This window comes from Tetrao urogallus, assembly GCF_951394365.1.
Source record: "Tetrao urogallus genome assembly, chromosome: 1".
Lineage (NCBI taxonomy): Eukaryota > Metazoa > Chordata > Aves > Galliformes > Phasianidae > Tetrao > Tetrao urogallus.
Genome location: NC_136813.1, coordinates 169201782 through 169225133, shown reverse-complemented (window position 1 = coordinate 169225133; position 23352 = coordinate 169201782). Strand labels below are relative to the sequence as shown.

Below are 23352 nucleotides of genomic sequence, written 5' to 3'. Positions count from 1 at the left end.
TTTTAAAAACACTGACATTCAGATAAGATTCAAAGCATTTTCACATGTCAAATGTTCTTGGCTGAGTTCCTACTGGATCCAGTAAAGAGCCATGAAGAAATTCTGGCTTAATCCTTAAAACTATTTTATACATATCAGGAAGAGTGCTGAAATGATGCTGTGATGCATCACGCAGTGAGACTTCTAGTGAACTGCAGTCCTTTCTAGGAAGCTTCTAGACACTCAGGACCTAAGCCAGAAATGAATGCTTACTGCAGTCTCTGTTCCCTGATATGTGAGATGGAGAGCAGTGTGTTTTTTTTTTTAATTTATTTTTAACTCCATGATATTTTAACCAATATTAAAGCATTGTTTTACATTATTATTATTTTTTTTTTTATACATTACCTTTTCAAGCTGCATGGTTTCTCACCAACAAAAATCCTTCTGGATTTTCCACTGTTTAGGTATTTGCCAGCTATTGTTAGCAATGTTCCTCCAGATTTGGGGCCATAGGTGGGGGAGATACTTGTTATTATGGGATTCTGAGGGGGGTAAAAATAAGAAAAGAGGACTGTTCAGATATGTTTCTGTATTTTCAAGAAGAATAATCTCAACACATTTATTAGCACTTCTATGAAGTAATAATAAACAATAACATAGAATTATCATACTGAATTGGACTCATGAAAAGTCTTCTTTCAGTTCACACTGAAACTAATTAGACATTAAAATTCTAATCATAGTGCTTACCACATATGAAAATGTATTGAATAGTGTTTTTCCATGTCCAACAGAAACACTACTGGATATATTAAAACTTGCATTTTTTGCAGCAGGAGCTGTGCATTCCAGCCTTTGGAAAGCAAAGAAAAAAACTGCATTATATTTATTTTCCTAGGTTGATCATTTCATATTAAAATAAAGCCACGACTACTTCATAACAATGCTGAACCCATACAGAACTAGTCATCAATCTGTGCGTGTCAGGTATATTTCAGAAAAAAAAACAGTAGGAAGTACTGTGGTCTTCTTCAATACTAATTACAAATGCCATGGTGTTTATACATAGACAGAGAAAATAATTTTAATAAATCAAATATATTTCTGAAAAAAAAGCAAGCTGGAGAAAACAAATGCCTTCCAATCAATCGGTTAATTTGGTTTTTGGAATTTTCCCTTGTGTCAAATTTTGGCAGACAACAGCATTAGGAAAACTACATCCTATATATATTTATTGTTTAAATACTGCCAAAAATTAAACTTGAACTTTTGTGGCATGATGTGTCCATTAACTACATTACATTCTCCGAGTCTCATATATGAGCCATTCTCTTTAAATCATTTAGCTTGCATTAAGACTGCTCAGAGCAGCAGAAAGGCACAAGCTCAAGACTGCTGGAGGGTGACCTCTGCTACTACAAATGCGGGTAGGGAAGCCGTGTCATGCTCTGCACATTGCTGTGTTAGTAATCATACGCTCTGATCTGAGAGAGGATATTCATTGAACTTATTATTTCTTCACGATAACAACCAGAATATCCTCTGTCTTGAATTTAAGCCATTATCCCACTGTCTCAAATATGTATTTTTGAAGAGGAGTGCCTGCAAAGGGCCATGAGCAGCTTGATGACCAAATACCTTCCTCTTCTCACATTCCTCTCCAGCAGCCTCACAGATGAGGAAGATGGAGATGACATATCTGAGCCCTGCAGGACCCTGGCTAAAGGAGCCTGCCATATTTTCAAACCCTTAAACAGTTTCATTTTGTGCCAGCTCCCATGGGTGTAGAACAGCATTTTGTAGGCAAACTAGAAAAAGCTGTTGCAAGAGCTATCGGCATTAACCAGCTTTATAGGCTCTCTGGAGCAGTTTTCCTGGGGAACTTGTCGAAATGGGAGATTGTTTAATACCAAAATCTTCTGTTTGAAAATCTGAATGAAAGCATAATATTTATAAACCGAATGTTTGTACCATTAGTAAATCCATTCCACATAAAGAACATCTTTATAAAGGAAATTTTGTATTTTAGGTTTCTTACTTGTTTTTGTTGCTAGATTTTGCTTCCAGAACACAGATTTGTCCTCCGATATGGACGACTGTATTTCTTAATTCAAGCCTATTATTTTTGCTGAATCCGAAGTCCCATCCACACAGTGTCAGTTTTGTCCCGCCTTCTAAAGGAGCACTGCTTGGGAGAATCTGTTAAAAAATATTTTGTCACTTGCATCAGGTTTTCTTGAACTTCAAACAGAGTCAAAGAATGTGCAAAGGAATAATTTTAGGAAAGCATTTCTTCTGGCGGTTTATGTCCTACCATTCATCTTAATTGCTCTTCACCTTTCATTCGTCACATTATGAGCTTTCTCTGACAGCAGCAATAAATAACAAAACCTATACTAGAAAGCTTTGAAGGATGGTGTTTAGGGGCACTGAACAAGCTGTGCATTGTAATAGTCTTTTAAGTCCTGTCGTTCTTGTCTTTCACATCTTATTTCTGGCATGTTAAACATACAATGTACTTATTTTGTTAGAAGCTGAATGCTGAACACAAAAGAGCCCCCAAATGACCATTTTTTGTCAGCTTGATGAAAGTCAGGTTCATAGTGAAGTAGCTTCAAAGACACCTAAATCCAAAATTGGATTGGCTGTGATAAAGTTAACGTGACTTCTGCTATTCTTTCCTTCAGTCTTTTACATTTGGTCACCTCTAATTCCGAGTTAAAAATAAACTACCTCTCAGAAACACAGAGACAATCTACAAAGGAAATGCTTTTTTTTTTTTTTCCCCCTTCTGTATATTGTAAATTGTCCTGTAAAATATAACAATGGTGGGAAAAAGGTAGAAACACTATAGAAGTCTTGCAGAACTCAGTAAAAGTGCTGGTCAGTACTGCCAGCAACAAATATAAAAGAGATATTGGTTTAGGGTTTATGGGGACTTTTAACAATACCGCAAAATTGGGCAAAACTGCTAGTGCTGCTGGGCAAAAAACAGAGCATGGAGGATTGAATTTATATTTGTGGTTGTACTGCCTGAATGTCTTAAACTTAATGCTTTAGTAAGAGTAGTTTTGCCCCTAAAATGCAACACAGCTGTGCCTTTCAAAGGACTTGACTTCATTTTCAAGCTGAAAGGCAAGTGTTTGAGAGATACTTGGCTATTATTTCATCTGGAAATCCAGTAAGATACACATTTCTTTTCAACTTTCTTCAGGACTATCATAAATGAACTACTGTAGATAGAAAGGAAGCTGAAGAATACTTCAAAAGAATTATACCCTATATTCTATACGGGGAAATTTATTGCCACCATTAGAAAGCAGACAAAGAGTCTGATCAAAAATGCACTGAAGTCAGGAGGAATCTTTCCTGCTTTAATGAGCTTTGGATCAGCTCTCAGCAAGCACAGAAGAGGGAACCCGTGCAGGAACAGTGCTTCTGCACAAATCCCATAAAAAGCAGATATGCTCTCACAGCCTTCCATTGCCCAGTGCTGCAGTTTAATGTGGGGAGCAGTACTGCACCCTGTGGAGCCTGTGCCATTCCCAAGTTTCAGTTTCCCTTCCTTTTTAAAAAAAATTTCCTTCAAAATCTGGATTGACTTCAGATCATAGTTTTCCACTCAGTATCTCAGCACACTATTTTTAGGAGTAACAAAAACCCCACCAAGAACTGAAATTGCTCTGTGGGGGTACAAGTTGTTTTGCACAGTAACGCACAGACTTCTGGCATTTGAAGAATCTGAAATTAATCATAGAATCACAGAATTCCTCAGGTTGGAAAAGACTTTAAAGATCATCAGTCCAACCACAACCTAACCTTACTACCCTTACTCTAACAATCCTCCACTAAATCATGTCCCTGAGCACCACATCCAAATGGCTTTTAAACACATCCAGGGATGGTGACTCAACCACCTCCCTGGGGAGCCTATTCCAGTGCTTAGCAACCCTTTCTGTAAAGAAGTGTTTCCTGATATCCAACCTAAACTTACCCTGGTGCAACTTGAGGCCATTTCCCCTCGTCCTGTCACCTGTCACCAGTGAGAAGAGACCAGCCCCGCTCTCGCTGTAAGCACCTTTCAGATATTGGAAGAGAGCAATAATGTCCCCCCTCAGGCTCCTTCTCCCCAGACTAAACAGCCTCAGATTCTTCAGTCTCTCCTCATAGGGCATATTCTCCAAGCCCTTCACAAGCCTTGTTGCCCATAATCCATTAAGTTAGCAATAAAAGGCATTGAAATCAAGCTTCACAAAGCCATACAAAATTGAAACCTAAGGCACTTAGCTGGTTTTGAGAGATATTAGCCAAAAGGGACATGTGATAGCAGCCCATATGTCTTGACTGAGGAAGAATGAAAGTATTTACTACGTTCTGTAAGAGGTGAGATTTTGAAGTAGATAGCAAATAAACACACCAAAACTTACACTTTTTTACTTAACCTTTACAAAAATTCCTCTACAATGTTTTCACTCATTCCTTTATTTCAGATGGCCTTTATGATGAAGCCAATGAAAGTCAAATGTGGTTGCCCAGATCTTTTTTTGGGAGAAAGGACAGTAATGAGCAGAGAACCTACCGGACTTTGAACTGAGGCACTCAAGCATCTTGTGTGGGCTTACATTATGCAGGTAGCAACAGAAAATAAGCAAAGTGCAAAAAAATGCTATGAAATTCAGGACTTGAAAATTGCTGGCAATTCTCTGTAGCCAGGAAACCCATTGAGAGCCTGCAGCACATCCTGCCATGAGGCTGCAGTTCTGCATGTCGCTGCCGCTCCCTGGCTTTGGGCTGTAGGGCAGAAAGCTTTTTCCAAAATGTAAAAGATTCTGTTTTTCTTTTCCTTGAGTTCTTCTAATATCCACTCATGTACTTTATACACCATTAGCTAAAATAGCTATTTATTAAAGGTTCAACAGCCCATTCATTTTAATTAAGAGTGAAGAACATGCAGAGGCCACATCTGAAGTTTCCAGCAAAACCTCCAATCTAAGCAGGCAGCAGAAGGTCTGATATTCCTGATACTTCTGCAACAAAAGCTAAATAAATGACTCACTTTCAAAACAACAACACACCATCCCAGGCTTTTAGCCACAACAAAGAATCCAAAGGGAGACCAGTTTATTTTTCCTTTCACGCACTTCACCTCTCAGAGTGACCTGAACTCTGCATGCAGATGCCTATAATTTGTTTCATTATGGAGTTATCCCAAATGAGAATCCTTCAAGTCCCCAAGAGCTCCCCTAGTGCTGTCACTCAGGCTGACAAATCATGCTCTGGTTGCAGGCGGGGCGGTTGGTGGAGGGACATCTGTGGACTGTGCTGCTGTGGGGCAGAGCCCAATGGCTCCAAAGAAAAATGCTTAGAGCAGGGCAGAGGGCCAACATGTCAGCAGGACTCCAATGGGAGAACCTCGTGCTTCCTCTCTGCCATTTTTCCTGGGATGAAAATCTCATCTTTTTTTTTTAATCTTTTTTTTTTTCTTTCTCTTTCCACTGCACATTGCTCTGTCCAATAATGAGAGAAAACTTATTTGAAGACTCATCTAACATTCTTTGGATCAGACCCTCGGTGCTCCCCTCAGGTTAAAGTGCTCATGTGACATATCGTAAGCAATCTGCCTCACTAAATCTGCAAAATATTCGAGAAGTAGGACTGAATTTCAAATACTATGCAAAGCAGGTCATCCTCTGTTTGTTAGGAACAAAACAAGCTTGTTTCTCATATTTTATGCATATGGGTTTAAATACAGATCAGAAGATGATGAATAATCTGTTTTACATTTTTTTCAGTAATAATGTTAAATGTCATGGTCCAGCGGAGCATGAAATCTGTCTTAACAGCCAGCAATCCAAAGGGATTTGAGTACTCAGGGCTTTTTTTTCCTTACAGACCTTCTAGAAGACTTCCACCAGTGTTAGCACACTGTAATTCAAGATTGCCTTCAAGATCTAACAGTGTCACAGATCCATATCCATTACAGGGGCAGGCTGGACTTGTGCTGAGCGGGTAGGGCTGAGAGCAGTGCATGGGGAAGGGGAGCGTGTGGCTGGCACCATGCCTGCCTGCTGCCCACATCTAAGGCACACTCCACCAAATGAATCCTCCCAGCAGCTTCAGGGGGATACCAGAGGTGGCTTTGGGGATATACTTCTTGGTCTAAGTATCTGTGCATGGACACTTGCTTCTTAAAGTTGCTGAGCACATGTTGGTTGAAATCAGAGAGGATTGTTGTAGCTCAGCACCTTTGAAATTCAGAAACAAAACAATTCCAAGCCTTAGAAGTCCTTTTGGATGCATGGAAATACACTGCTAATGCTGAAAAGTTTTGCTGAGAAAAAATGTTGAGGGTTACTACTTGTGCTTGAGCTCCAGGAAAGCCAAAACAAGCTAAGAAAGAAGGTTTGGTCCTGAGGAAGTATATAAAAATAGGCCAGGACTAATTCTCAGTGTATGTCTTTGCACTGGTGACTCATCGTTTCTTAAAAGTGAGGACCAGAAAGGACTATTTGATCATCTACCACAGCTTTTCTGAGATGGCTGTGATCTTGTATAAAGTGAAAGTGAATGATTCACCTTTGGAGTTAGCAATTTTTTACATCTCCTTTATCCAAAGGTAGAAGGCAAGACAAACTCACTTACAGGTGTGCCCGCATGCACACAGCTCTCCATACATTTTGAGTTTGATTCCTAGAACGCCTCACTGATCACTGAGTTTTCTCCTGGTTTAGCTTTAAATTTTGCATCTGAAATATGAAAAAATCCTATCTGTATGAATGTGTTTCCAGATTACCAGCAAATATAAAGTTTTACAGTAGTTTTGCCTCTTTAAAATGTTGTCCATGAAATTATCAGTCTGGTTGAAAGAAGAAAACATTTGGTCCCTTTCCCTCTGGGAGTTTCAAGTGTCAAAACTTCATCTCCATTTATAAGCTGTATACTCAGAGGAAAATGTACTTTTTAGCTGCAGAGTACAGTTTAAATGTGTTAAAAGGAAATGGGTGCAAGTGCTACTGGAGAGCTTTATGCTTGCTCCTCCCTCAGCTTACTGGTCCATCGCTGCTCCTAAAACCTCAGCCTTCACAGTTGTGCCAGACCTCACTAAAAATAGCTCTGTTAAACATTCAGTCACCCCATGCAAATCTCACACTGACCATGGCTAACTGGAAACAGGGACAAACAGTGGAGCTATGCTCATCTGCCTTGTCCCTGAACACCCCTCATAGCCCATGGAGAGCAGCCTCCGGCTGTCCCCGCCCCTGAGAACCCAGCTGCTGTAATGAGCAAGGAAACTTCCCTCCTTTGCTTCTCATATTCACCAACTGAGCATCTGGGGGCACCTCCTCCTATATACCTACCCTAAAGGCTCATCCAATCCTTCAGGCTTGTGAGGCAGCGTTAAAGCAGTGTTGCAAATGATCATGACGTGGGCATTCTTGGGTACGATGGGCTCTGAAGGACAGTGGGCAGGCTGCCCTTCACCCTGTGGGCTGGCCAGCAGCCCCTGTGCACTACCTGTGGTATGTAAACACCAGGAGCAGGCGGTTTTACCTCATAAACTCTTGGCAAGCAGGTCTCCTGGGTCCAGGTCCCTCCGCCGCATTCGGGAGCCCTCAGGCACCTCTGGCCACACCAGCCGCAGCGCATGAAGGCAGGTGCCAGCAGGCACTGGCTGCAGGACTGGAAGTGGTGGCAGCCCGGCCCGTTCAGCGGCACCTTGGTTATCTGTCGATGGAAAGAGATGGCACACAGAGCCTTCAAATGTGTACGCTTGCTGGCAAGGAGCCTCAATTTATGCGCTGTGTTGTGGTGCTACTCAGATTTCAGCTGTGCAAGTTGTGGTTCGACTTCTCTTTAGCTTGATAATTATAGGATCTTATAAGTAATTTAACTGACATGATTTTAAATTCACTTGGGAGAAACCCTAAAGGCATCTTAATGTTATATACAGTTACTACCAGCATCTGGTGTTTACAGCAAGATAGCATTTTTTTTTGCTGATGGAAACAGCAGTGTGCTCCTCCCAGTTCTGTAGCAATTCTTGGAAAAAGCAGTGTGTCTCAGTATGCCTTAGTTCATATGTTTGCAAAACCAGTCATGGTAGCTGTTTGGCTCTGGTGAGGCTACACTGGCAGCCGTGACACACTGGTCACACAATGGCCCAAATACAGTATTTAATACTTATTATCAGAAAACTTACCCTATATCTAAAACATAAATTGGAAATGATGCTATATTTCAAAATATCACAATAGGTATGATAACAGTAGTTCTAAATATATGTTATCCGTGCTCAAAATATTAATATTAGCATATATTTGCATCGTTAGATAAGTATACTTCATACTTCAGTACCTTTCTTAGGTACATTCTCTTTGAAAATGACTTTTATAAATATCTAATACATTTCTAGTAAATGATTAATAACCATCTTTAGTAATGGCTGATTCATTTCTTTAAATTCTTACAGAACTCAAGGAGTCAAATTATTGCTTACGATTAGGGTTTAGGATTATCTGTAATATTATCTGCTAATGCAACAATGTTTTAAGCTCATTCTACAATGCATATCCTACTAATGACAATAGCATATTTATGACAACTTTTCATGTTTTGTTAACCCCTTGTAATCTGCCTGTGAAAATATTCCTCAAACCTCACCATGAGCAGCATCTCCAATTTTAAACACACCCACCTAAGACCTGCACACACACCTCTCTTCAAAAAGTTATGATGTTGTAACACAAATGAACAACAGTCAGGGAAATTCTGCATGCTTTCTTTTCTTAGGCCATTGTGTAGTTTTCTTTGCAAGCACTTGAATTAAGGACAGACATTCAGCCTGAGATTTGCATCTCCTGACTTTTGTTGGTTTATATCACAGTTCTTACATTACTTAATATTTCCCAATCTTAGTCTGTTGGTTTGTTAAGGAGGGAAAACAGTCTTGGAGGAAACTTGCTCTTTCTGTGTTCCCAGGGGAATAGTAAGGTTGGGAGGATGCAGGATATAAAACCACAGTGTAAATAGTTGCCCTTACCAAAAATCACTGCTCTGGGTGCAGGTTTACATGGGGTGTGGAATGATGAGATTACGAACCACCCACCTTTTTTCCAGTCACTACCAGAGTATAGCCATCTGCTGCTGTTGACTGCTCAACAACAACCTGGGGAGAGACGGGGTGGGAGTCCAGCTGAAAGCTGACGTGTGGAGCTGTGGACTCGGAGCGGGAAACCACTATCTAAGAAAGACAGAAATTCAGAAAATCAGCAGGCGACATGTGACACAAATGCATCCTGCTTGGCTTTCTCACATCGCTGCCACTTTTCTGTTTGCATTAATTACTTCGCATTACATTGCATAATGTTTTGCATAATGTTTCATCATGATCTGATTAAGCCTCTATAAAATCCACTTTATTTAACACAGCAAAATCATGGTTGTTGAGGGATCCTCAAAATGCATCGTGTTTATTAAAATATGAAGAAGTGCATGCTTTCAGTTCCTGTAATTTCAAGTATTTAAAAATCAACCATAAAAGATGAAGATGGGTCACTTAGCCAGTCTTGTAGATTTAAGAGTACATTTAAGAAAAAAAAGAACTGTAGCTACAATGTCTAGTTAAAGGAGACTTCAGACCATTGAAGGTCAAATGTATTTTCATTTATTTTCACCTTTGTCCTTCAGCTTGAAAAATAGACTATACCATGTGTCATTACTATCTGGCCTTGGTGCTGTTGGAGTGCAAAGCTATGGCAGGAGCAGATTGTGGTGGCCATGAGCGGTGCTATGAAGCCACAAGCAGAATCGCAGAATCACAGAATCACAGTTACAGAATGGCTGGAAGGGACTTCAAGGATCGTGAATCTCCAACCCCCCTGCCACAGGCAGGGCCAACCATCCTCCACATTTAATAGTAGACCAGGTTGCCCAAGGCCTCATCCAACCTGGCCTTGAACACCTCTAGGGATGGGGCATCCACAACCTCTCTGGGCAGCCTGTTCCAGCACCTCACCACTCTCATAGTAAAGAACTTCCCCCTGACATCCAACCTCAATCTTCCCTCCCTCAACTTAAAACCATTTCCTCTTGTTCTGCAGTTATCTACCCTTTCAAAGAGTTTACTTCCTTCCTGTTTGTAGGCTCCCTTTAGGTACTGAAAGGCTGTAATAAGGTCACCCCACAGCCTTCTTTTCTCCAGGCTGAACAAGCCCAGCTCCCTCAGCCTGTCTTCGCAGGGAAGGTGCTTCAGTCCCCTGATCATCTTCATGGCTCTCCTCTGGACCTTCTCCAACAGCTCTCTGTCTTTCTTGTACTGGGAGCTCCAGACCTGGATGCAGTACTCCAGATGGAGCCTCACAAGAGCAGAGTAGAGGGGGACAATCACCTCCCTGTCCCTGCTGGCCACCCTCTTCTGATGGAGCCCAGGATGCTTTCCGAGCTGCCAGCACACTGCTGGCTCATGTTAAGCTTTTCATTCATCAGGATCCCCAGGTTCTTCTCTGCAGGGCTGTTCTCAAGGACTTCTCCTTCCAATCTGTACAGATGCCTGGGATTCCTCCAGCCCAAGTGCAAAACCTTGCACTTTGCTGTGTTGAACCTCATTAGGTTCACCCAGGCCCACCTTTCAAGCCTGTTGAGGTCCCTCTGAATGGCATCCCTTCCTTCCACTCAGCCTAGTGTCATCAGCAAACTTGCTGAAGGTGCACTTGATTCCATCATCGATGTCATTGATAAAGATGTTAAAGAGCACTGGTCCCAGGACAGACCCTGGGGGACGCCGCTTATTACCGGCCTCCACCTGGACATAGAGCCACTGATGACCACCCTCTGTCTGTGGCCTTTTAACCAGTTTCTTATCCATCGAGTGGTCCACCCATCAAATCCACATCCCTCCAGTTTGGAGATAAGGATGTGGTGGGAGACCATGTCAAAGGCCTTGCTCAAGTCCAGGTAAATGACATCAGTCACCTTCCCCTTGTCCACCAATGCCATCACTCCATCATAAGAGGCCACTGGATTGATTAAACATGACCTGCCACTGGTGAAGCCATGCTGGCTGTCTCAGTTCACACACTCATTCCTCATGTGATCAAGCATGTCGTCCAGGATGATCTGTTCCATGATCTTCCCAGGCACAGAGGTGAGACTCACCAGCCTGTAGTTCCCCGGGTCCTCCTTGCTCCCTTTCTTGTAAATGGGAGTGACGTGACCCTTCCTCCAGTCATCTGGGACCTCACCTGACAGCCATGACTTTCCAAATATGATGGAGAGCAGCTCAGCAGACAGAGCTCGATTCCCAGAGCTGCTGAACTGGTTGTTGCTGCAGAAAGGCCCTTGGCAAGATGAGACTGGGAACGTCAAGTTCTATGTCCTGCTGACTTATGTATGAGGTGGGTGTCCAGAACAATCTTCAGCACCTCTTAAACAGCAGGGAGTACTGGAGGCTTCTCTAGAAGATGTTCCAAAACAGGAGCCTAATTTAGTTGTCCTGAAGCTCTTTTCTAAGGGCCCTCTCAATTTCAGGAGATCTTAAGGAGATTAGTCACACCAGTATGAAATTCCCCCACTAGTCATCTCTCTTCATCTTAAGTTACCTACATACTTCTGAGAAATTGGGCCTATTCCTACAAACACATGCTTGACTTTACTACTGTAACTTTGTTGACTTTAATGGGATGAGTCATGGTTGTTAAGCACAGGCATAAAGCATCTGCAGATTGGGGTGGATATTTGATAGCAAGACTTTATAGGCTTGGGTCTGCAATCCAGAAGGATGTGCACCCAGTGTGATAGAAGCAGACAACAAAGGCAGAGGATTGTTTACATAAGGGAAGATCATGTTCATATTTCAAAATCTGCATCACATGCAGTTTACTTAAGGAATTTAGAATATCAGCATTTGTTGAGAAGTTGAGATTCAATGGAGTTCATTATCTAACAATATCGAAGCTATTCTGAAAATAACTGGTATGTTGAATGTTTCATTTTTCCTGTAATGAAGCTTTTCTCCTGACTCTCAAGGCAGCATCAGAACAGCCAGGACATTGACTTACACAATTTCACTTGGCAATTTCCCATTGCCAAAGTCTTTCAACAAGATGGCTGACTCCAAAACTCGACTTAGAGATGCTGTAATTACAGCTGATGTTTTGTTGTAATTCAAGACTTAAATAAAATATATGAGCAGTTAATTTTTGGTGATAAAAGCTTCACATCCCAGGGGTACTTACAGTTTGCAGTTACAATAATTTTTTTTTGCCCTTAAAATGAAACTGGCATTGTTGAAGAATTTGCTATAGGTTTGTTTCACAGTACAGAAAGTACTTTTAGAAATCGATATGGTCTGATCATTTTCAGTGACACAGAAGTATGGTCTCTGACTCAGTGTATTAGGGCATAAGCTCTGTTTTTATATTCAGGACAATGAAAAATAGAACAGACTGCAAAGCTGCATGGAAAAGCTTGATTAATGTTGGCATTATGGGGAGAGGTATCACCACAGCTGCAAATACCTTTTTAGTTGATCATTAGCCATGTCTCATCTCGAATACCCACTGCTATAAAATGCTAAGAATTCTTTTCTATCATTAATCCAGGCTTCCTCTTATTGCCAAGCATTCTTTCTTATTGAGCCACAGTGTTAACCCTTTAAAGACATCTGCGTGGCAACTTCATAACAATACATGTAAATTTAGATCCCTTATCTCTACAATCTTGGAAAATTATTTGGTACATTAAACATCAAATATTTGCTGTGCTGGGGTTGATAATGAAATCACCTGCACAGAGCCCAAGTGAGTAGACTTTGACCTCACGACACACAAGGAGCTCAAATTACACTTCCTAATTCATTCAGGACTGTGGAGTAGAAGTTTGCTGTTTTCCTAGAACTAATTTGCCAGCCTATAGTTTTGTAGTAACAGACTCACAGTGCAGAAAAGCTCTTTCTGTTCTATACAACTGTGCCACTTTTGCACGCATCAACCCAGTCCTTGAAATTCTATCTTGCTCTTATCCAACATAATCCTGAAAAGAGAGGCGATTTGAAGACAGTTTCAATAGGACGAAGAAGAGGCTACTTAGGACTCCAGTGTTATTCTCAGATACATCTGATTTTTATTCCTTGGAACTGGGCTGGTATATATACTGTTTGGCATTGTTTTAATGTGGCTGCACTACCACATATGGGATCCTTCTACAATGAAAACAGTACTACAGAAGGAATTTCTTTGCAAAGGCTTTAAAGCTGATTGCCCAAGTGCTGTCCATTTCCTTCCTTCCTTCCTTCCTTCCTTCCTTCCTTCCTTCCTTCCTTCCTTCCTTCCTTCCTTCCTTCCTTCCTTCCTTCCTTCCTTCCTTCCTTCCTTCCTTCCTTCCTTCCTTCCTTCCTTCCTTCCTTCCTTCCTTCCTTCCTTCCTTCCTTCCTTCCTTCCTTCCTTCCTTCCTTCCTTCCTTCCTTTTTCATTTTTATTTTCTAACATTTTAACGAGATACCAAGCATTTCTTCATAGCATACAAGAAATGAAAGTATACCTATATACCTGCACTCAAGCAGTTAAGAGAGAAGGAAGACTTGTGCAGATAAATAATTGACAAAAAAAGAACAAACAGATGCTAGATGTAAATGGTCAGTTCCTGCAATAGTCAGAAGTCACCAGGGGTGTTGTGCAAGAGTCTGTGCTGTTTAATGCATGCATAAATGAGTTTGAGAAGTGCATGAGCAGTCCAGCGACAAAGTTTGCTGAGGATCCAAAAGCCTTCAAGGTGATGAGGACAGACTATGAAGGATGGCAGGAGGATTTTACAAGACAGCATGTCAAGGCAATAAAATGGCAGGTGAAACAGAACAAAGAAGATAAATTTAAAATGATACATGATAGATAGTTCCTGGAAAATATCATCTCTCTGCTCAACAGAAGTCAAAAAACCCCAAAACTTAGACATTATTAGAAAAAGATTAGAGAATAAATCAGGCAAGATCTTTATTTCATATGAATTCATGATTGGTCCAACCCTTGAACTCCCTGTGCAGTTCTGGTTATCTCATAACAAAAAGAATACTTTAAAATGGGAAAAGGTTCAGAGAAAAGTAACAAAGGTAATCAAAAGGCTGACATAAGCAGTCACTGAGTAGATTAAATATGGAAGCACTCACTTAGTGTTTGGGATATGAAAAAGACCTACAGGATCCTGAGTGGCAAGGAGATAGTGGATAGGGATTGCCCATTTAATCTCTTCCAATCGAAGAACTGAATTCCATCAAAAGGCAAAAATGAGAATGTGCATTTAAAGGGAAATTCTACTTGTACATGAAAGGGCTAAACAGACAAAACCCAATTTTTCAGCTCAGAAAATACTCAGAACTTTAGAACCAAACATAGCTGGAGGCTTGAAGCAGAAGGTGTTACACACGATGCCCTGCTCCCTAGGTGTTCCTTTGTCACCATGGCTGGAGATAGAGCACTGACCTACATGGACCCTCAGTTTGAACCCATCTGTCTGTTCTGATGCTAAAAATCATCCCAAGCAGCACACAACCCTAGACGCCCTTCTTAAAGCAAAAACAATACTTATGTCTCTCTCTTTAAGAAAAACACAAAAAAGGGCAATCTTTGCATGTAACTCTAAGTACTTTCACAATGATAAGGGCCAATGGTTAATTAATAAATTAACCAATATATTATTTAATATATCCTTTATACTGGAAGCCAGTGATCGCTTATGCCCATGAACATCAAAGTAATTCATTTAAATATTATTTTATTACCATGAGCATTAATGTTAAGTCAGAAGACTCTAGGTTAATTTATGGATAATATGGCAAATGAATACTTTAATAATTTGAATTGAAAAACAGTGTGCAGTGGCTTTTAAAAATAATAATTCTGATGCTCAGTTGTGCTGGTCAGCAGGATTGAATTACAAATGTTACTGTATGAATTGTGAAATATCTTCTGCAAAAATGAGAAACCTTCTTAAAGGAATCACATCTAAGTATCATATTGTTATTTGTTCCCTAGATGTCTGGCAGGTGGAGGCCATTACCCAGCAGAAACAGGCTCAGGGTTAACTTTACTATAATGCCTCAAATGCCTCAGGATATTTGGCAAAACCTTGTGAAGGGCACATATGTAGCTCTCTAAATGCTGTATATCATCTTAATCCATGGAGAATATAATGGATCATCTCTAAAGGGTGCAAGATTCTCTATTCAAATGGAATATTGAAAATATTTGTCAGCAGGAGTTCGTGTTAGTTTGACTGTACAGACTTTGCATCATGCACTGTTCTGCATTTTTTTCTAGGATCATCAAGATACTCTCTTTACAACAGAAAGCTGTTAAAAGTAGAGATACAGGGATGAAAGCATCATTGACGTAGATTTTGCCATGGATTTCTGCTGGTTGAAAAATGACAAAATGGGAAGGTTTGCAACAATTCACATTCTTATAAATGCACACATATTTTGCATTTAGCTTGAACACTCCAGACTGGCAGTATTGAATTTCTGCTCCACAAAGGCAGAACAGGAGTGGGCACTGAGTAGGACAGCTTTTGCAATGGCTGCCTGCATCCCATCTCTCTTTCTTCCTCCTGGCTTTGCCTGATTTAAAGTTCATACTCATTTATCTGTGACTTCCTTGCACTTGCTTCCAACAAGGCTTGCCATTTGCACTAGTGGGTTTTATTACAATAATATTTATCTAGGAGGAAGGGAATTAGGTCAAAAAAAGTTTGACCAGCTCAAAGGGGAAAACGGCTTCCACTGTGCCGTGGTATAGATGAGTTGAATAACTGAAAGATGCAAAGCTCTGTACTCCCTTGTTCTGTATCCAACCATTTTGCTAATAGGCACCATGGCTTTGAGCCTCAGTTCCTGAAGCAGCGAGGCTTTGCCATTTCGCTGTTTACAAGAGGAGAGCAATGCTGAATGCCTGGCTCTCTTGCTGAATTCTGGGACGCAATTTTCCAAGCGCTGAGTGCAGTTCCAAATAAAAAGCAGATGTGATTAATTTTTCTATACTAATTTCTGTAACATGCATTGTGTTGCTTGGCATGTAGTCTATGAAAGCAGCTATGACACATACTGATTTTTCTCTTTTCAGGGAAATGAGATGTGTGTGTTATAGTTTGGTGGTGGTGTTTGTTTCTAATCATAAGTATTCCTGTGAAATGAATGTGACTGTCAAGTGTTCTCCACTCGGATATGAAAGCCAACAGACTTCTGCTCTGCACGTGAAAATTTCCCAAACCATTGATCTGCGTGAGCTGAGTCCCTGTTCTTCATCAGACAGAATGGGGTGCACTAAATGAAAAGATAAGGCAGCAGATAAAGGAAATCCCAAAGGAATCTCTTCATCATTCAAAGCATAATGTCATTGTCACAAGATACTGTGGAGGGCAAAGCAACATATAAATTCAAAAACCAATAAGCAGAATTAATGGAAAAGAATTCCTTTATGGACTATTAAAAGACTATTAAGGACTATTAAACACCAGGCACGGGTGCAATTTCCAGCTCAGGAAATCTCTGGGCCACTGAGTACCAGACATAGGAGACTACCGGGAGAAATATTGGTCTGTCCTTTTGCTTTCCTCATTACATCTCCCCTGTATGTCCTGAACTCTTCATTCAAACCCCATACTTCCTTTCTTAGCTGAAAAATCTGGCTAAAAATACTGAGATGTAGTGGGTCTCTAGAAAAAAAAGCTTCCTATTTGTTATTGTCTTGAGTAAAACAAGTGCAGAGAGGCCCTGAGAAGGGTGAGCGGATGTTCTCCATGCCAACAAGCACTATCTATGCTAGCAAGTTTTGCTTCTCATGCCCCAAGTTATATTCAGTCCTGAAGCTGCACAGACGTGACAGTGTGTGACCATGCCTTGCCAACTCTTGGTAAGGAGTTGGCAACTCAGGAGTTGGCAACTTGGTAACTCAGCTAGCCCTGGCTCATACCCAGACAGACTGAACAGGATTGCAGCCAATGAGGGACTGACTGCATCTCAGGGTGCATGTAAACCCAGGGGAAGACGCTCTTACCTCCATGAACAACAGGATTGACACCCTACTGTCCCATAGAGATGAGAGGACACCTGCAGGAGATCCTCACCTCAAGCATAGCCCAATGCTACCCCCCACTGCACCAAGTTTTACTCCTAGAGTCAGGAGGTCCCTAAGTGATCTGACACTACTGCCAAAATTGCATTTAAAGAGAGTTGTTACTCATAGTAGTTGTAAAGCTGTGTGAAGACTTTTTCCATCCTTTTTCCTGAAGCATAGAACCAACAAACAGTGTTTTGAGTTTGACCTCAGTGATATCAGCTTCAGGTGTATGCATTGCTCTGCTTCCAAACAGGGTTATGCTGAAAACCAGCTTCTGCATTCATCAGAGGTATCAGCCTCTTGTTCATTGTTAAGACCAAACTGAATGTGAACTTCTCAGGATCTTTTAAAACTTTCCCGTATCCCACTCTCCCAGAGCTATCAGAGAGAATTCCCCTTCCTGAAGAACTTTGCTCTTTCCTTCATTACTCAAAACTCACTCTCTGAAGTAATATAACATTTCAGGAACAAAAAAAAAAAAGCTTCACCTTGGAGCTGACCAAAACTATAAGCATAGATTTTATTTCCTTATTTATTTGTGACAAACTATAATTTCCCTGAAATGCTGGCTAGTAATAAATGAGTCTTTTCCAGTTATGAAAGTATACTCAATGTAATTTCTCTAACTGAAGGGGAGAAAGACTGGTTTACATCAGCTGTAAATCTGATTCCACAGCTACAGTAGTGTGACTGTGTGCTGTTTTTTTAATCAAATAACCACTGTGAAATACCTGATTCACTTTGCACCCAACAGCTGTACTTTCAGCCTCTGTTCCCAGTCACACTCTGAAAACAAGCACAATAAGAAAGGTCGAAACAGCTGCAACTTCTCAACAGAAAAAAAAGGAGGGAGAAAAAAAGCTTGTTGTCAGGCTCCAGCTTAGGAAGGAAGTAAAACCATTTTTCTTGTCCGTCTCATGCGTGTCAGCTGTCTTAGAAAAATTATTACTGCTCTGTGTTGTAACAGAAACTCCACAATATTTAGTAAACTACAAACTCCAATCTACTCATGGCCAAATAAAAATTTAACATTTCTGATGCAGCCAAAACATGCTCAGTATGTCAATGGGCTGCAATTATGCTCCAGGAGAGCTTTGGAATTCACCTTCTGGCCCTAATAATCTTCCTTAAAAGAGCTCATGAATCTTTGAGTTTGGACCATCTAGATTAGCTTTAGATTTTGGCTGAAAAAATATATGTTTAGTAAAGGAGGCTGCATTTCCTGTCCAGTATTAGTGTATGGTGCTTTCCAGAGCTGTTAAAGAGCATAATTCTTTTTAATCTAAATAAAAGCACAAGCAGCAAATAACAGGTGACTATTTGCTGACTGGGTGAAGCATAGCAGCTTTTGCAATCTCATTATTTTTGGTTCCTCTGATGCTTTTTTAGAGTAGCAAAATACAGGCTATTCTCTGAAAAACGCTGGGTCATTAGCACAGCCATCACCTTCAGTTGAATCGCATCAACATGATCTGGCTCTAAATACATCAGAAATCTAGAATCAGCTAGCCATCATCTATGGAAGGAAAAACTGTTCTCAGAAACTATTTATTAAACCTTCTCCTGACTTCTGCAGAGATGTTGTTCTTTAAGTACATGGTAAACAGAGAAAAAAAAATGGAAGTGGAAACAGGCTCAGAGATAAGGCATTGGTAGAAAGGCAAAAAGTAACGGTAGAAGGAAGCACAAAAGAAGATAGAAAGAGAAAGAAAAATCAAAGAAATCAAAGAAAGAAAAGGAGGATCAAATGGTTGACTACTGATCAAGTGTAAGCAGGTGAATGTGAAAGGATTTTTTCTTGAGTTGAGAATCAGTAGTTTGCTACTGCACCAATGGATGCAGTTGCCAGAGACAGAGGTACTGTGCAACTCTTAATCTCGTGGATAACTCCTAGTGCTGAAATTATGCCACAAACTAAATTGTCTAAACATAGACTTGAAATTTAGTACTTCAAAGAGGAGCTGCATTCATTAGGAGAAATCCATATTTGAATATATATATTTTCTTTTCCTTTTAGATAATTTCTATGTAAACATATTATGAAGATATTAATACAATATAACCTGTTATAAAACAGGTGCCCTGACAGAACCATGCAAGTCGTTTTCTCTGAAAGCAAATCTCCCTCTGAACAGGTGTGGTCAACTCTGAATAGCTGCAAGTTACAAGTAAATTGTACGAGAAAATCCAACATTTTCCTGTATGAAGAGCTAAAAATGTTAGTGCAAAAGGTATGATGCACTTGCAAAAGGTAGGTGTGCAATAAGGGAAACAACAGAGGATTCCTTGCAACACATTACGGAAGTTTTGTAAACAAAACAAAAAATGAACAGTTAAATTTCTTTGCTAAAATGTATGGGGAAGTGACTGGGAATATTGTTTTGATGAATTAAGTTACTGTTAGATTATCCTGACTTTTTAAATCCATTTTACTTCAGTAGTGTTAGTTTAATATCTCGGTATTTAATGATTTCCATCTCATTGCAGTTAATAGCAACATTTCCATAGAAACACTGAAAATCTGCTTTTGTTGGGCATTTGCTGATGAACATGTACTTCCTAGCACTTCCTAGATATCTATAAGTATTAAAAAAATGAAAGACTTAATGGAAGTGAACATTACATTCTGCAAAAAGACACATCTTCTGCATCCTAGCGACCTACTATTCCTTTCAAGAGCATTTAAAAGAAGTGAAAAACACAAAGGATTTTATTTGGAGATGTTGTCATTAAAGCTAGTTAGTATGCATATTCTGCTGGTGGTCACACCAAACTCTCATAGAAAGAGCTCCTTCTTATTACAGTATAAGACCAATGATAACTTCCCTCCGTAACTCAAGCCAATCTAGTTCAATGATGAGAATATTTCTCTAATGGCAATGTACAGTTTACACGATAGCTTTTCTTTTGATCTGTAGCTGAACCTGGAATGGGAAATATATCCTGGAAATATGTTAATTGTTCCATGAACTGGGTAGACGTCTGAAATGTGTGGTTCAGGGCTTGAATGAATAATTTAAGGAATCTTGCAAATAAAAATAATGCTGGCTTGTGCTTTCCACCAAAGATCCCTAAAAGCTTTGTGACAGCCAAAAACAAATGCAGTGAGTAAGATACTGATTGTTACCAACTGTATTTTTCAGATAGGGAAATGGCTTTGGAAAGGTTAAACAAATTGCTCATGTTCGCTGTGTGAACCAGTATCTATGTTTAAGAGCAGAGCGTAGGTTGCTCCTGTGCTTAGCATGTAGCTCTTAGCATTTGCCTTTCCTGCCTTAAGACTTCCTGCAGCTTACAGATAACGAAGCTGTCAAAGGAAGTTCAGGCAAAAATGGCAGGGCTGTCACCGAACATTTTGTTAAATTCCTATCTGTTAGAGGGAAAGGAGAAATGTAATTTGCTCTGATTTTCTCCTGTTTTCCACCTATCCTTCGTGGAAAATTACTTTGACCTCCTGCTTTGCAGGAGCACAACAGACTGTTGTGGGATAGGTTCCGCATCCAGTCTGTGCAGAAGGCAATAGTAGGGGCTTTCCTTTGACAGAAATAGGTGCCAACTGTGGGTTAATAAATACTGGAGACAGTATGCACACCTGCCTACGGGGTGTATTAAGAACAGAGAATGAAGGGAAGGGAGAGAAGAAAGAGAAAGCATGTTATTTAGACTATCTGATGACTTACACCCTACAAAGATTGTTATAAAAAGATGCAGTGCCCAACCGTCTTCTGATGGAAGATTGTCAGAATAAGAAAGCTGGAAGGGCACAGCAGCTCATGATGGCCTTCTTATTCAGAGTAATTTAACAATGGTTGATGGATAACACTCCTATCTTTTATGACTCATCAGCCCATGGAATAAGGATATTCAGACTGCCAACAGTTCAGGACAAGTAATACTGTCCAAGTGAAGAGGACGCAGGCACTTGGATACAAGAGGGATCCAGACATACACACCCAGACTGGGCCCTCTGGCAGCTCTAGAAGTCAAGTTCTCCCAGGTGGTCATTGCAGGCTAGCAGTGCTTGAAGTGAGATGGGTAGATAGAGGCAGTCCTCATGGCTTTCAAAGTATTTTTTCCTCTTATGTGTGACTGATAAACTTCAAAAAGACTTTTGGCCCTACGGGTTAGATTTATTTCATTATTCACCTACAAAGAAGGCATGCAGGCTAGTCTGCCTACCTAGATCAGTTATGCACTCAGTGGCGGGAGACAGACTTCAGGAGCATAATTTACCACTTATTATGGAAAACATCTTTTAGGGCAGGAAGAAATGCTGTCCAAAAGAACAGTATGAAGAAAATGTCTTGTAAAATCTAAGATGCAATCAGAGATACTTGTAAGCGTGTAGGGGAAGAAGTTAATCTCAATTCTTCAACTGTGAGTCATAATCTCGTATGGGTACAATAGCAAGTAATTTGGTGCCGTAAAAGTGGATCAGTATCTAGAAACAACTAACGCTCCTGTTTCTGCACAATAAACTGTCTGAGCAGTTTACTTTAAGTTAGGTTTAATCTGATCTTCTAGGTTAAATGACAACATGAAGCACATGTCTGAAACAGTTTGAAGAACCAGTCATTCTTTTAGACCTTTCTACCCCGAGTTGGGGTTGAAGTATATTCAGTATGTATGTAGGACAGAAAGTGCAGTTTATTGTCCTTTGAAAGAAATCTAGTTTGTATGGACCAAAAAAGATCTCTGAGCTTAACCAGATGGACTGTGCTGGAATTTGATCCAGAACCATTGCCCCAAACCACAAATCCCATGTGAACATTTAAAATGCTGAATGCTGCATTAGATGCTTTGTTTATGTTCCAGAGGCTCTATTTTGCTCAACAATTTGAATTTTCTAACACCCTGTTAAACTGGATAATATAATACTGGTCCTCACTTTTCACTGTTCCGCAAAACTCCAGAGCATTTTTTTAGTGTGAAGGTAATATTTACCTGCATGAAGCGTCCCTCTGAAGTTCCCAGATTGGCAATGGTAAGATTCCCTTTGGTGAAGACAGATATCGAAGTTAAGAGGATGTTGTTGAACTGGCCCATGAACAAGTCAACCCTCTGCAAAGGAGTCGTAACTTCTAAGCGGTATTCATCATCTTGTGCTCTGCAGTATGAAGCATTTCTTGAAAAAGCCTGTTAGAAAATGAAGCACAGATGATTGCTGTCTTTATGAGTAAGAATAGATCTTTGTCAGAGTGAAGTCATTTAGCACAAATGCATTTGACCAAAAGTATTTTAAAACATTTCAAACTTAATTGCTTCATCAGTTATGGTGTTCCTTGAGGAAGGCAATGACTTCTTAACATTATGGGAATGTTTCTTTTAACTTCTTCATTCTGTCTGTTAGGAAGAAGATCATAGGGTCCTTATTTAACCAGATGATATGTGTATAAGAACACATATCAAAGTATCCTTTCTCATAGTGAATTCCATAATGCTTCTTCAGCAAGGCTCTCAGAATTCTTTGATTGCAGAGCTTGACCAATAACACACTTGTTTCTAAAACACTGATTCCTAGAATACGATTCTGTAAAAAACTTTGCTTTTTTCCCCACTTTTTTTCTGCATTAAAAATAAGATTTTCCAACATTTTTCTGTTCTCTAATTCCCCACATTTGTTTCAGTAACAAGGCAGAAAAGAAAAAGATGAAGAAGAACGAGATAGAGCAGGAAAAATGTGTTTCTGATTGTGTATTTTAATGAAGCTGAGGTTGAAGCCAGATTTTTATAATTACTTAAGCTGTTATATTGATCATCTATTGCTTATGCATTATTTTGTCCAATCTCTGTATGTCTTGAGTGAACTATAATAGTTGCTGTATTTGTGGGATCTTCTTTTTCGGTTTGGCAACAGAGAATACATGTTTTTAATTTTTATTTGAAAAATTCTTGAGGAGTACACTTAAGGAATCTCTAGAGAAGAATAACCTGCTGTTCTGATAATTCAATAGTAATCTATTAACTGAAAATTCCATTACTATTGATACTATATCATCTGTTTTGGTGAATTTGTACAAATAATAACCGGGAACCCCCTAAAGGATCTCTAACCAGTTTAAATTGGGAAGTCATCTAGTGTCTTCCCACTGTAGCATACTTTATGAATAAACATGTAGGAAGATTATAAAGGATCATATGATGATTCCCTCTGTCAAAATCAATTCAGAGCTAGGTTTTTCCTGATTTTGTATTGATTTGTAGTTACAAACATGTTTTTAAAATCCTTTTAAAAGCCTGAATTTAGCCTTTTAAAGACAGATTC

The 23352-nt window shown here is 40.0% G+C and overlaps 1 protein-coding gene across 2 annotated transcripts in view; it reads right to left on the bottom strand.

The window, feature by feature from the left end:
• MET (MET proto-oncogene, receptor tyrosine kinase) overlaps positions 1 to 23352 on the bottom strand; it is a gene marked incomplete at both ends in the record, with an annotated part of 69425 nt that overhangs the window by 32241 nt on the left and 13832 nt on the right. For both annotated transcript variants that reach the window (XM_079549530.1, XM_079549529.1), the window contains 6 exons: positions 388 to 524; positions 733 to 835; positions 2021 to 2181; positions 7534 to 7707; positions 9089 to 9223; positions 22032 to 22223. In XM_079549530.1, the coding sequence (XP_079405656.1) occupies positions 388 to 524; positions 733 to 835; positions 2021 to 2181; positions 7534 to 7707; positions 9089 to 9223; positions 22032 to 22223 (902 nt within the window). The remainder of the gene's footprint in view (positions 1 to 387; positions 525 to 732; positions 836 to 2020; positions 2182 to 7533; positions 7708 to 9088; positions 9224 to 22031; positions 22224 to 23352) is intronic.